Here is a 13,939-nt window from a genome sequence, read left to right as displayed (position 1 = left end):
TTTCTAACAGGGGTGTTTGTGGCTGAATGGGGGTTGCCAAAGTTTTTCTGAATGCATTTTTCCAGCCGCTCATTGAGATCCCCATGGGAGAGGAGAGCGAAGGAGTTTTAAAACAGCAGGGAAAAGACAGAGCAACAGTAAGGGGATTTATGATAAGGATAGTTTGGTGAGTTGACAAGAAACAATAAGTGCAACACCGGGAGCGCCAACAAGATCACCCACTCCCCCATCCCTCTCTCTCCATCTCCTTGACCCCAGCTGAGGTATCTAATTGGAGACTGGAAAAAAGGATTGAACCTCATAAAGACCCCACAAAGGCCAGCATTAATGTGCACCAGTACAGTGCCAACATCCTCCAGCAGCCTCCTCCATGCACACACAACCTTCTTTCTGTAGCCACAGTGTGGCTCTCTTCTCAGCATATGCTCTTCCTGCTAAACCCTTCTTGTCCTGCTTATTTTTTCTCATCACATTCCTAAATTTATGTGCATTCATAAACATGAGTTTGGCCTTTTTCTGCGCTGCCATTGTCAAATTTCTTTCTTAAACTGTCTTTAACCAGCCCATTTGCAGAATTTTACTTGCATCCTTGCTACTGCACCGCACGTGTCCCTGCCGGTTGGCAGCAGGAGGAAAGAGGAGGAGAGTAACAACATGCATGAAGAAAACAGCAGCAGCTCTCACTGCTGTCTCCATGGTGAAGCTGCTGACCTGGCAGTCCCCCACCCAACCCTTCACCCTGACACCCCCAGTTCAGCTTTGAAATGCTAAAAAATAAGGAACAAGAAGGTGGACTGAATGAGGGGAACGCTCTTCAGATATGGCACTGAGCATGCATACTCAGCTGCAGAGTGACTTGTCTTTGAGACAGTCACAAACTCAGTGGGTTGAGGCCTTCTCGCACGCCTGGAACTTCATGTTGTTTTTTTTTTGTTGCAGCTTCTGAAGTCATTCCTATGTTTAACTTTGTCTCTCCTCTCTCTCTCTCTCTCCTTCCTTCAGTCACTATTCAGTGAGTCAGTACCCTCCTCCCCCTGTCGCTGTCAGCATGTGTAGATATCTTCCCCTCTCTCTCAGTTCTGAGCATAATGTATGAGCGACTGAGTTAAAGAATATGAACACAGATTTGAGACAAGCTGTTAGAAAGGCAGGAAAAAATTATTAGAGAGTTAAAACAAGGCTAAAGACGACAGAGCTCTGTCTCTGCTCTGTCGGACGGGTTAAGGAAGGGGGGAGGCGAGGATTTTAGGGGGAGGGGTGGATAGGGGAGACAGAGGGGAACATGCTGGCTCACTCTTGAAGTGTCAGAGTCTACAGAGGGGCTTTGGAAAAACAAGAGCGAGAGCCACAGCTTGTCTGGAGCCTGTTCAGCCATGTGGGAAATGGATGTAAAATGAGGCACTGCTCGTTTTGGACTCTCTGAGCTGTTTGGATGAAGGTTATTTTTTCTTTGACATCAAAAGTCATGGATTCTGACTCAGAGTCTCCTTTCAACTACTCTTGGCCTTCATTTCCCAGGATGAGGATATGCCGGAAAACTGGGAAAAAAGGTAATTGGATGTTGATTTAGATAAAAACTGTTATATTTAAACTTAAAGATAAAAAATTCCTTCAATAATTTTTATGACTTGTTAATATACTTACAAAGTAGGCATGGGGGTCTATCACAATATTATAACCTTGAGTGAAAATACAGCTTCACAATATTTACACAAATATAGAAAACAAAAGTATAGTAAGATGTAAAATGATACCTACAGCTGCAACAAGAATATATTAATTATGACAGGTAAAATAATATCACCTAGACTACTTCTTTATTGTTCATTTGATATAGACAAAAGCAAAATACAGAAAGAACACCAGCTGAATTCAGTAGAAGGTTCCTAATTGAGTAAAACAAGTCTAACTAGCTGCTGCCCTCACATGTGGAGTTCCCCAAGGATCAATTCTTGGACCCATTTTTCTTTTCCATTTACATGCTCCTCTTAGCAATAAAACTGAAGTTATTATTTTTTGGTCCTAGTGAAAATCATTGCACTTCTTCTCCAGATCTTTTTGGTCTGGAGCAGTTTGTAAAATCTCATGTAAAAATCTAGTGGTGCTCCCTGATTCGAATTATAAGCTTGAGAAAAAGATTAATTCTGTAGGAAAAATATCCTTTTTTAAACGGAAACTTTTATCTAAAGTGGATTCATTTTTATCTAATAATGAATGAATGGGTGATTCACGCATTCATTAGCTCTCAACTGGATTACTGTAACTCTCTGTATGTTGGTGTTAGCCAGGCCAGCCTCATGCCTTCAGTTAGTTCAGAACCCTGCAGCCCATCTCTTAACACAAACAAAAAAGCATGAACATATCACCCTAGTGTTCGCTTCCTTTTACTGGCTTACTGTTCGTTTTAGAATCGATTTAAAAGTTTTGCTGATTACCTATAAGGCCTTGAATGGGCAAGCTCCTGTATACCTGTCTGACCTCCTGCAGTCTATGTGCCCTCCAGATCTTTTAGATCTACTGATCCTTTGCTTCTAGTTCTCACGAAGTCAAGGCTGGTCCACAAAGGTGATCAGGACTTTTCTGCTGTAGCTTCCATATAGCTTGCCATATATTTATTGGCCAGGGTCTGTTGTTTTCATATGTGCTATATAAATAAATTTGATTTGATTTGATATCGGCTGGTTAGTCAGCCTATCTTCTCAGCCAACAGAAAGAGTTTATAACTTGTCATAGTTTTAAAACATCATTACCGTGATAAATGTAATGTTTTTTGCCCCTTTAGTATATTCCTCCTGACTGTCCATAAGGGAGGGCTGCCATACTCTGTTTTCCATACAACCGGACAAAACTTGGGTCTCTCTTGCACTTTCTCTAACACTAAAAATACTTTAAAGGACATAAGATTTTATTAGTTTTGAAATCATAATTTCGTTAAACATCAGTATTCCTTGAGTAGAGGTAGGTTTAGTTGACATTTGGAGTAGGGTCTCATCCACGTAGCAATTAAAATGTGTACTTTATTTATGGAATGTGTGAAGAAGGCAGATCATAAACAAGCAAGAAGAAACACTGGTCTGTGAAACTTTCTCTGACATTTCATAACATGACATTAAACTGTACAAACAGCAGTTTGGAAAATCGCAGTGCTTTTGAATACATTTTTTACAACCTCTATACCTATGTTTACTACAACATTTCAGACAGCAAATGAACGTGATCTATTTTACAGAGCATTTCTTTTTTAGATTATTTTTTTCTTGTATGCCAAAGATGGCTTCGAAATCAACTGAGTGCCCTCTTGACAGACATGGGTTTTACCAATCACTGTGAAACAATAGGTTAAATTTAGAACTGTTCCCTTTATGCATTGTCACTCTCAGGCGTCCTACACTGCAGCGGCGGCTCGGTAAGAGATAGCCACAAATTTTCCAGTGATGTAACCTGATATCTGACAGCATGTTGTGGGGAATGTCAGATGTCCGCTTGAAGGATGATGAATGCCGCCAAGCGCTTCACTGTTTCGTAGAAGAAGCCTAAAAGCGGTGCTGCTCTGGTGCAATGCGAAAGAGAAGCATGATCCTGTATGTGTTTTCATGTATTTTGCTTTACTGGTTTGTAATTTTTTTAAAGTGTCTATTGGAAGTAACGCAGGTTACATTCAGTTGTTTTTTTGTTTTTTTTTACTAAAGGTCAAGTGTGTGCTTTAACTTGATGTTTGCTTCAGGGTTAGTCATGGGAAACTTGACATAGTTGCTTAAAAAAGTGCAAATTTACACTATTGTGGTCTAAAAGCTTATGACTTGTGTTTGTTGGAAGGAGGGACAGACACAGAGGAAGATCATGTTACTGCCACGGCTATGTCATGGCTTACCTCCTGTGCTCTTTTCCTTAGCTTTCTCCATAAACCCTCTGCTAGATTGTCTGTGTCACCATTATGCTTACTGACATTGGCAAATATTGTACACACTTTGTGCACAAACATTTAAATCTTGCGTGATATTCTACAAGTGAATGCAAGGTTTTCACACATTTTTCAACACATAAAAAGTGAATTGTCATTTCAGGTGTGCACAGCTGCAAATTTGTTTCTTTACTGTGAGAAGTAATCGCAGCTAAGTCTGGCTCACTGGCTCGATCTCTTCATGCATTCAAATGTAAACACGACGGGTATGTGATGCTTGGACCCGGAGGTTCGACCGCAGGTGTCATAACTCAGAGCCATTTTTGTGGATACTGCTGAGCATTTTTTAATGGTTTAAATTTCCCTAACAACAAAGCTGAAAAATTATACTTTCATATTTGTTCTGAATCTTTCTGACTTTGATTGTTATTTTATTCTCGGCTATCTTCAAAGTGGCAGCTGGTTTATGTGGGGGTAAAATTAAACTTACATCATAAGAAATGTTATCCCATGAGCAAATAGTTTTTTAACTCTCAAAATAAATTGCTACAAATGTTTCTACTGTTAATAATTTTGTTGATCTGAATTTGTTTTTCTCATCATATACCCTTTAGCAGGACAGACACCTAGGGAAAGTGTTTTTGTGTCAAAACAAGCTCCATCTCCTTTTCCCTGGGGTTTTCAGGAGTTGAAGGGTCACTCTCTGCATGTTTAACTGCTCTGGTCTGGAAACCTGACCGTGAGTGCTGTCTTTGTCTGTGCAGACCTACCATGCTCTCATTTTCACTGTGCTGCTACTGTATAGGGTTAGCTCTCGCACAGCGACTGAATGTCACATCACTCCATATATTGTCACCTTCCTAAAATAATGACCTAAGTCATTTTTTGTCAAAAAAGATTTTTTTTTGCCTAAATCATCTCCTCATGATGCTAGCCACCTATTGTAAAATTAAATCCTCAGTTGAGGAGGTCATCCAATTCCATGCCTTTTGTATAATGGCCTATGTCAAGAGAGTGACTTAGACTGTATTACAGGCCTTTCAAAATGGTGACCCTTTTAGGAAAAACCAAAATCTACTCAGCCACTGAAGCTATTTCCATAATTCAGGGCTCATCCCCTATTGGTAGGTAATAAAGATCATCACAATATAGGCTAGGCATTAAATATTGCATAGATATTTAGTATTTCAGTTCTGTTTTTCAATCAGCATTTTTGTCCACAGAGTAGCTACACTCATGAAGCTAGCATTTGGCAAAGAGCGGGAGAGCTCCAGAATCTGTGGCTGTAACACGTAATTGATTTTTGTCAACTCTTTTCTTTCTTTTTAAAGATTATTTCATCAACTGTTTTTCTTTCAATTTCCCACTTTATATGATCTAATTAAGAAGGACGTGTAGCTTAACAAAAAGGACCATGAAAAATGGCTATGTCAACACTCATCTGTTGATATTACCATTTTGGGTGAAATTGTTAATAAATATATATATTCTGTGAAGTTCTTTGTTTCCTGAAAAACTTAAAAACATGACATAGGCCATTATTTTAAGAACAAGACAATATGTAAAGCACACTGCATTTATTGTACATCAAAGATCCACCGGTTGATTTTCAATCTCTGGATTTTGTAAAGCTTTGACATGTCGATACCGATTTTTGACAATTCTGATCATTCTTCAAGAGCTTTAATTATGACTGTACCAAATACTTATTTCTGTCCTTTTGCTGTCGGTACTTTTAACGTTTTTTTAAGAGCAGAGGTGACGTCCGAGAGAGCAGTCAATGTTAAAAGGGTGTTTTACTTTTGCAAACCCATTTATTTGTGTAGTAGATTTTGGTATTGATTATTATTGATATAAATAGGTTAACTGCGATGAAGTAGACAACAGTCAACCAAAAACAAGTGTTGAAAGCTAAAATAACCTGCAAATTGAAACTTGGATCTGGTAATGACATGTAACCAAACTTAACCGTGTTTCAGGTCCAAGTTTGAAAACCAGTTTTATGTGGCCATGCCAACTGTTATTAGCAATGCAAGCTAATACCAATGTGTTTCTCAGCATTTTTTACTTTCATGTTCAGTAATGATGGTTGCACAGCACTGTGTGTGTAAAAAGCCATAAAGATGTTATATACAAATTGAAAAAATTGCAATTGAACTTTTTTGCTGTGGCTATGAGGTTGCCATGTTGGAATTTGAGGTCAGAGTTATTAATGGTGCGTTCAGATTGTCAGAGAACATATCTTGGGATGACGTCACACTGCATTCTAGTTCCATGTCAGAAAAACAGAGGGAATTGCTACTACTATTCCTGATACTAGGTGATGAGAATGTATTTATCTAAATTCTATGCATTCACACATAAAATATGTTCACAAAAAAATCATTCACACAATTTCTGACACTGCTTTAGTGAGATACAAACCATACAAATTGCTAATAAACAATTTACTAATGCAACTTTCCCTACATTGTTTATGTAGGAGGCCATATTGGAAACTGAACTTAGGACTGCTTTGCGAGCTCTAGTCACAGGTTTCACTTCAGGAGACAGTCTTGGTGTTTTTTTAACTTGACTTAACTCTGACTTCCAGAGAATAAGAGCACCTCTTCAGAAGTCTTAGACATTCCTTTTTGGAGAATTGATTTCAGGAGATCTATCAGTGGTACGTTCTGAATTTGGCTCTGATTAAATTTGCTATTTTGCCAGTTCGACAAAACGTCCCCAAGGTAGGTATTAACTGATGTCCTGCAAGAGACAGCTCCTTTTCTCACTCGATTATTTTTGGGTACAAAGTGACACATACAATATGATGAAATTGATCAGCACCTCCTGAAATCCTGGTCTCTGTTGCAGCAGCCTGGATGAACAGTTGACATTCCTCTGTTTAAAATGGTTTGCCTTCTGGAAGCTTCTTGCTTTATTTGTGAGTCCTCTGACTTCACTTTTAAACATCTTGATGAAATTAATAATAGCTAGCTGTGGTCTTCTTCACACAGTAACAACTTCCACAATGAACAGTGTTAAGGTTAGTATGGCCTGAGGTTTAGTTAGGGAGTAATCAGTAATAAGATTTTAAAAGCCTTAAAATACAATCATCTTTTACTGCAGAAGCATAATCTCACACTGATAATTTTAGAAACATTCAAACTTAAATGAGTAGGTTTAATCAAACTACACCAAGAATATAAAGAAATCATCTGTGCCTCAGTTAGTAGCAACCTAAAAAGTCCTATTAACCAAATGTATCTGAACCATTGTGTAGTTTTTACTTTTAGATTTTTTTTTTGTTGTTGACCAGTTTACATTTTGTTATTAATCCATGACCACCTGTTTCTCTGTGTAAGTCTAATATGACACAGAGGCCATTTCCTTCTCACCACTTAAAATGGGAAAGACAAGAGAACATACCATTCAAGTAAGATCTATTTAGGTAGAGCTCAATAAGGCAGGAAATGGCTTTTCAGCAAGAGAAGCTGCAGGTGGATCTGGCTTAAAACTAGAAGCATAATAAAGAATAAAGAAAAACAGGAACACTATAATTGTGAATGCCTACAGCCTTCACACTAATATAGGATGAGTAGATGTAAAGGCAATGTTTTCCCACTGGTTAATATGGTGGAGAATCTGTGATCCTGTGGACCTAGTCCACTTACAAATGCCCTTGGAATCTCACCAGAGTGCATGGCATCATGAACTCTTTTAAACACCAGGATATTTTACATGAAACTCTGCAAACCCTGTCAAAAAAAAACAAAGAAATAAATGTCATCATCAAGGTGCTGCAAGAAAATTAGCTAAATGCCTAAACTTGCCCATGTCTACTGTCAGAACAATCATTACAAATTTAAGACAACTAGAACTGTGACATACGAGGCTGTAAGATGACCCACGTTTAAGGATGGTAAGAGAAATAAAACAACCTACAGATCACACTGTTGGAGAATTAGAGCAAAGTTTTTAGTATGCCACTGAATTAAACCTAAATATATTTAAGGTGTTTTATGCACATTTGACATAGGTACCAGTTGCTGTGGGGAGTTGTACCTTCTATGAGAAAAAAATCAATTACAAGGCAACCTGTGCAGCACTCCAAAAGCTGTTTTAATAAGTAAAAACATGTGTACAGGTTTGTCGTAGCAATAAAGTCAATGCTCCTCTAACTTGAATATTAAGTCTGCTTTGTGTGTTATGTCACAAGTTAACTGATGTTAAACACATATCTTGCTGCCTGACAGTAATGTTCACTGAGGCAGTGTTTATGGGTCAGAGGTGTGTGAGTAACTGAGTCCATAGCAGGCAGCTGTGGCTTTGGATCGAGCGAAGAACCTGAAATATTTAGCCCGTCTGTCAACTTCATGACATGGGTTTATATGAAATGGTATCTATGTTCAAACAACAGTCTGACCTCAGTCCAGGCTCTGAACCACCCCTTGTGAATTAGATTGTTGGACTCATACAAATCCTATGATATGTAGAAGAGTGTCTGTGCAGATATTTCAGATGTGGTTTCACATTTCAAACAGAGTATAAAGATGTTGGACCCAGAGAATTTAAGAAGTAGCTGTAACAGTTTGTTGTCTGTTTGAAAGGTGCGTCAGTACTTTGGAGAATGAGGAATGATGTCAGGTAATCTCTGTATACACTCGGCTGGTACGGCTGGAGTTAATTCATTTAGATTTAATATGGATGTAACGGGAATCATCTGGCATCCTCATCAGTGTCCGCTTGACTCCCTGCTGCCTCTCGGATTTATGGGACTTGCCGCCCACAGGAAGCACTGCCAATTGTGGGTCTGATTTATTCTCAGTTACAGATGCTAAACCTCTCTTCTTCTGCTCCATAGTGCTGGTAACGATGGATTTGTTTTAAAAAACGCTGCTGGAGTTTTGGTTTTAAACAGTGCCTGAAGAGCTGTGGTGAAAGCAGCAATGCCAAAAACATGTTTTCAGCACCCCCCACCCCACCCCAGGTACAATTGGAGGCAAGCCTTAGCCATCGTAAAATGAGACTGTTATTAAGAGAATTAACATTTACACAAGCTAATGAACTCTCTTCCTATGTCTGCTGTAGAAACTTTTGAACAAGCTGCTAATTTGATAAGTTTGATCACTACAAAAAAACACCATAAAAAAAAAAAACATTTTTAAAAGGCAACCGATTTTTACCTCAACTTTCTTCCTTCTCAAGTTTGTGTATTTGTTTTAGGAAGTAGCTGCATGCTCCATATGTACACTTTGTTCAGAGACTAGTTATTCCGACTCATTCAGTTTTTGCATTGCACCTGACTCTGTGTGTATTATTTTATAACATACCTAGGAACATGCTTACAGTTTTGACATGACAAGATTTAAATGCATTTTTAATTTAGCAAATCCTCCAAGTCAGAGTATGCATTTGCAGACCTTTAGTTGTCTGCTTTGTTCCAATACGTTTGAACAATTCTTTGCTATTAATGTCTACTCAGAGGCTCTTTGTTAAGCCTGCAGTCTCTTTACTGAAATACATATGCTACATTGTAGCTTTTAAAAAAAGTTGTGTTGCAGAGAGGGTGTGCTTTGTGTAGGGCAACTTGCCCAAGGGAAAGGTGTGTGTGTTTTTCCCCCACTGATCAGCACCACCAGGCTGCAGCTCACAGTGCCTCTTCTGTGTTGGAAGGGTTCCTCTCAATGCCTCTGTGTGCTCACCAGGAGTTATTTCCACTCAGCCGATGTATCAGAAAGCAGGCCGGCGAACAAAAATGCCTACAGATTTCCATCCACAGCAACTTCATGTATGTGCAAAGAACCATTCAAACACACTCAGTCACACACACTTACAGAGAGATGGAGAGAGAGTCTTGGTACTGAACAATGACAACAACTGCCCAGGATGTCTATGTCACTTCCCGTGTTTGTGAGCAGTCATTTGGGGTTGCTCTGGAAACCAAATGTGATATTCAAAAATCCCCTCTCCGTGCAGAGAAAAGCCAGTCAATAAGGGAGAGCCAGGCCTCGTCCCCGACCAGGGCAGCAGCTGCCAGACTCTCAGCAATGATACACGGGAAAGACCAAGTATACGCCAATTCCATGGTGGTGGACCAGGTGAGCCAGAGTCAGTTTATGTTCTGTAAGTGAAAGTTCCTTTAATGTAAAAAAAAAAAAAAATCTGCTTGTAGAAAAGTCTCTTCTTGTCGCTTTTTCCCATTTCTGCGTCAGGTGGATAGAGCTGACATTAAGTATCGGTCTCCAGGAGATGATGAGGAGGTCAGCCCTTCATCCTGCTGGGATTCCTTGTCTCCCACTCTTGTTGAATTGGAGAATTGCTCCCAGAAACGTTCCCAGTCGTCACCCCATTGCAGGCCGAGGGGAAGTCAGGGCCCAGGCCGGGACAATGGCAGGGAGGCATACTCTTGTGTTTCTCCCCCTTATCCCTTTGCCCCCTCCCCATCTCTTCCTTCCTCTCCTTTGGCTTCCGCAATTCGTTTGTTCGAGGGAGCTCAGAGGCGTCAGTTACAGATGGGTCCTTCAGATTCTCCAGCTCTGGAGCGCAGAGAGTGCGGCTTGACAGATGCAAGCCGGGGCCTGAGGTATGATGGTGTTTCTGCTGTGGGTTTCTTAACTGTGAGATCTTGCTGCTCTAGTACATAAGGCACAATACTAACACAGCTAAGTATAACTTTGTTGCTTCATCAAACTGTTTTTGGCCATGGTCTGCAGCAAATAAAGTCAATGACAAAGAAGAAGCCCATATGTCTGAGGTGTTGTGTGATTTCCTCAGTGAAATGTGCTCTTAGGAAATCTCTCAACAGCCTTTATGGTGAACTGGTTTGTCAGCAATGGTATTTTGCAGCTAATACTTGATATAAGGGCAGTCTGCCTTGAGGTCTAAAACAATTATGAAGCTTATCATAAACTATGATGCTGTCTTTCAATAAACTTGAATTTAGGACCTTCCTAAATTCTTAAGCTCATGAACAGGAGATGACAGTATAGTTCTTTAACTCTTTTCCTAAGAAAAGCTTTTAATTTACATTTTTTGTTTGGAAAACGGTACTTTTTGAGTTTTAAATAGCCCCTTATTTTTTTCTGTGCCTTCAGTTGTATTCTTGTAAAGTGGTCTTGGTAAATAGTTTTCCATCATTCTATCATTCAAACATTTAGGCTGCTTTTCCACTAATTTTCTGTCTAGTCTTGAACCTGACCCAGACTGCATGCTGTTCAATGGATGCTTGAAAATGTCAGTGTCCAAGTTGAGCACCACAGAGCTCAGTTTCAAGAAAAAGATACAAATGCAATAAATACATTTGTGCAATAAATGATCACATTTATACAAAATAAATTGTAGCGCTGTAGCAGTGGTGCAGTTGGTAGCACTGTTGCCTTGCAGCAAGAAGGTTTTACAGTATGTTCAACTCCCAGCCGGTGGTCTTTCTGCATGGAGTTTTCCCGCTGTTGAGTTTCAGTACATAGCCAGAAAAACAGATATTTGTGAGAGTTGAGAATTCACTTATATGAAGTTGACCTGATGAGAAATAATTTAATGTAATGGTCTATAAATACTAAGCAGTGGTGGTCTGATTACACAGCCTTGAGGCACTCATTTACTGACTAAGATCAAGAGTTATTTTGAGCACAGAAAATAGAGAGGGCACAATACTTTTACACAGTCACCAATAGGTCAGACTCAGATGACATTGCAAATCTAGAAAGTATGTTCTTAAGATAACATTGGATAAATTAGCCATTGAACATTAAGTTAACTTTATGCAGGGTCTATCTGACCCTATCTGTATGTGTTTGTTATGTATCTGTTTGTTGGTAAATAGCCCCAGTCTAGAGTGTGACAGTGAAGAAGAGGACATACTGGGACACACCTACCCTTGTTCATCTTTGAAGCAGAGGTCAATCCTGCAGTCCAGCTCTGGAGAGGAGAGGGACTCCTTTGACACTTCACCTGATTTTAATTGCTCATACTCTGAAACCGCAAAGAAATCCAGCAAGGTACATCTCAATTCCTTTGATGCCGATTAAAATTGGAGGTGAATAATTAGAAAAACTCCTTCTGAATGATTAACATCTTTGATCCAGTGTTAACATATTTGGGTAAAATGCCAAATTTGTTAACAATTTTTAAAACTAAACTCAGATTTAAACCCTGTTCAGTCATTCCACACAAAAAAAAATCCTCCATTACAAGTTTTCCAACAGACACAACCTACCTTGCAGAAAAGCCATTAGTAGATAAGCCCACATTGTCAACAGCTCAATAATGTGGACAAAAGGTCAGAGATGGGTCTATTTACCCTACAGGATTTTGCTGTCCTTCAAATGTTACTGTTCACAGATTGAACTTCTCCCTTCGATATGTTCATCTCTTGTGTTTTCTTAACCAGAATTCAGAGGATGCTGAGGTTCGCCTGCGCTCCTACTCCTACTCCTCCCCTAAAGTGAGGCCTTCTCGACCGCTGCTGAACCGAGATTTGGCTATCACCGATATGGAAGAAGGTGGGTGAACTTTGACAGCGTTGTCCTGTGTCCCCTCCTCTGTACTTACGAGCCAACTAAACTGACAAATGTGCCCAGACTAAGAGCCATAAATCAAGCAGTAAAGTACAGTTATGTTTTGGTATAGCACTGCTAAAGGGGGTCAATTGTAAATAATTGTGAGTTTTTAGCATTAAATTCTTGCTTTATTCCATATAGATGGCACTTTGAGCAGCGGCGGTCATTCGTTACTTCAGGCTTTATCTCTCTCTAAATCCCTCTCACGTCTCAACCAAGTTAGTAAGTATAAGAGGGAAGGGTGCAACTGAGACATAAACTTGATCTCTTGGTGAAAGCATTTTACTCCTTGACTCGTTTCATTGGACTGACTTCTGAAAAGCTGCTCAATTAGAGGGCAAATATGAAATCTATAAACTTTTTAAGACTTATTATAAAAAATTCAGAAAGGTAAAAGAGTGCCTGTTTTTGTTGAATAATACATTTTGCAGTAGTTTCCCACCGTTGCCCTAATTGTGCAGTTCTGTTTCTGTGGTAAAGTTTAATTCTTGGTGGTGAGCACGAGACCACTGTCTCACTAAAGAACATATTTTCAGATGTCCAGTAATCAAAAGCAGACCTTTTCCCAATCTTCATTATTTTTCTTCCATGAATAACAAAATAATGGTCTTCCAAAAGCTAATTCATAAAAAAAACCTTATAGCGGCTGACAAGAAGAAGAATGGGGATTTGGAATAATACTCAGCTCCTGTTGATCATTTGATGGATGGGGGAATTGTTTCTGGTCTGAGGCTTCTGTTATGCTTCCCCTTGGTCACGTTTTGCTTTCCTCTTGGCTTTTTATTTTTCCATCTTCTCTGTCATCTGGTTTTTCACGGAAAAGGTCGTGTTTGTTCTTGTTCTGTTGGGGTTTGCTGAATCTAGGCTTTTTTCTGTGATCTCTGTTTACCTCTAACTAAATAATAATAGGAGCTGGTGGGGGTTTCTAATTCTGTCAGCTGATTTTTTTTGTGATTCTGCAGCATCTAATATGGTGCTATGAAAAAAGCATTGCCCACTTACTGATTTCTTCTGTTTTGTCATTCTTAAATGTTTCAAATCATCAAACTAATTATAATATCCAGCAAAGATAACATGAGTTACCTAAAAAAGTGTAAAAGATAAAGGTATTTATTATTAAGGGGAATGGCTCTCCAAACCAACATGAAATGATAAAAAAGTATTTGACTGTCCTGTTAAGAAAATATATAGCCATATCTTTTGGTTCATTTTCACAATTCACACCCAGGCCTGATTACTTAATGATTTATAGAATAAATAAATCAATTAAAATGAACCCATCTGACAGTTTGAAGCAGGACAAAAGATATCAGAAAGCAACACATGCTGCCCAGAGAACACATTACAAACAAATTCACTGAAACCTAAAAATAAAGCCATTTTTAAAGTTTTGAGACTCCAATGAATCACAGCTATTATACACAATTGGAAAAAACATGAAACAATGAACCTTCCCCGGATTGGCCAGCCTACCAAAATTACTCCATAAGTGTAT

General features: G+C 39.1%; 1 protein-coding gene across 4 annotated transcripts in view; it reads left to right on the top strand.

Annotated features, from left to right (window-relative positions):
- Positions 1-1,291: 1,291 nt before the first annotated feature.
- The window catches only part of LOC124878592 (rho guanine nucleotide exchange factor 28-like), a 36,270-nt gene continuing 23,622 nt past the window's right edge, over positions 1,292-13,939 (top strand). For 2 of the 4 annotated variants that reach the window (XM_047382622.1, XM_047382620.1), the window contains exons 1-6: positions 1,292-1,550; positions 9,863-9,984; positions 10,099-10,469; positions 11,709-11,883; positions 12,276-12,387; positions 12,586-12,666. In XM_047382622.1, the coding sequence (XP_047238578.1) occupies positions 1,433-1,550; positions 9,863-9,984; positions 10,099-10,469; positions 11,709-11,883; positions 12,276-12,387; positions 12,586-12,666 (979 nt within the window). In that variant the 5' untranslated portion in view covers positions 1,292-1,432. The remainder of the gene's footprint in view (positions 1,551-9,862; positions 9,985-10,098; positions 10,470-11,708; positions 11,884-12,275; positions 12,388-12,585; positions 12,667-13,939) is intronic. The other 2 variants (XM_047382623.1, XM_047382621.1) reach the window with 1 other exon arrangement.

Source organism: Girardinichthys multiradiatus, chromosome 12 (assembly GCF_021462225.1).
Source record: "Girardinichthys multiradiatus isolate DD_20200921_A chromosome 12, DD_fGirMul_XY1, whole genome shotgun sequence".
Classification (NCBI taxonomy): domain Eukaryota; kingdom Metazoa; phylum Chordata; class Actinopteri; order Cyprinodontiformes; family Goodeidae; genus Girardinichthys; species Girardinichthys multiradiatus.
The sequence above is the reverse complement of the archived record's forward strand: the minus strand, read 5'-3'. Positions and strand labels throughout refer to the sequence as shown.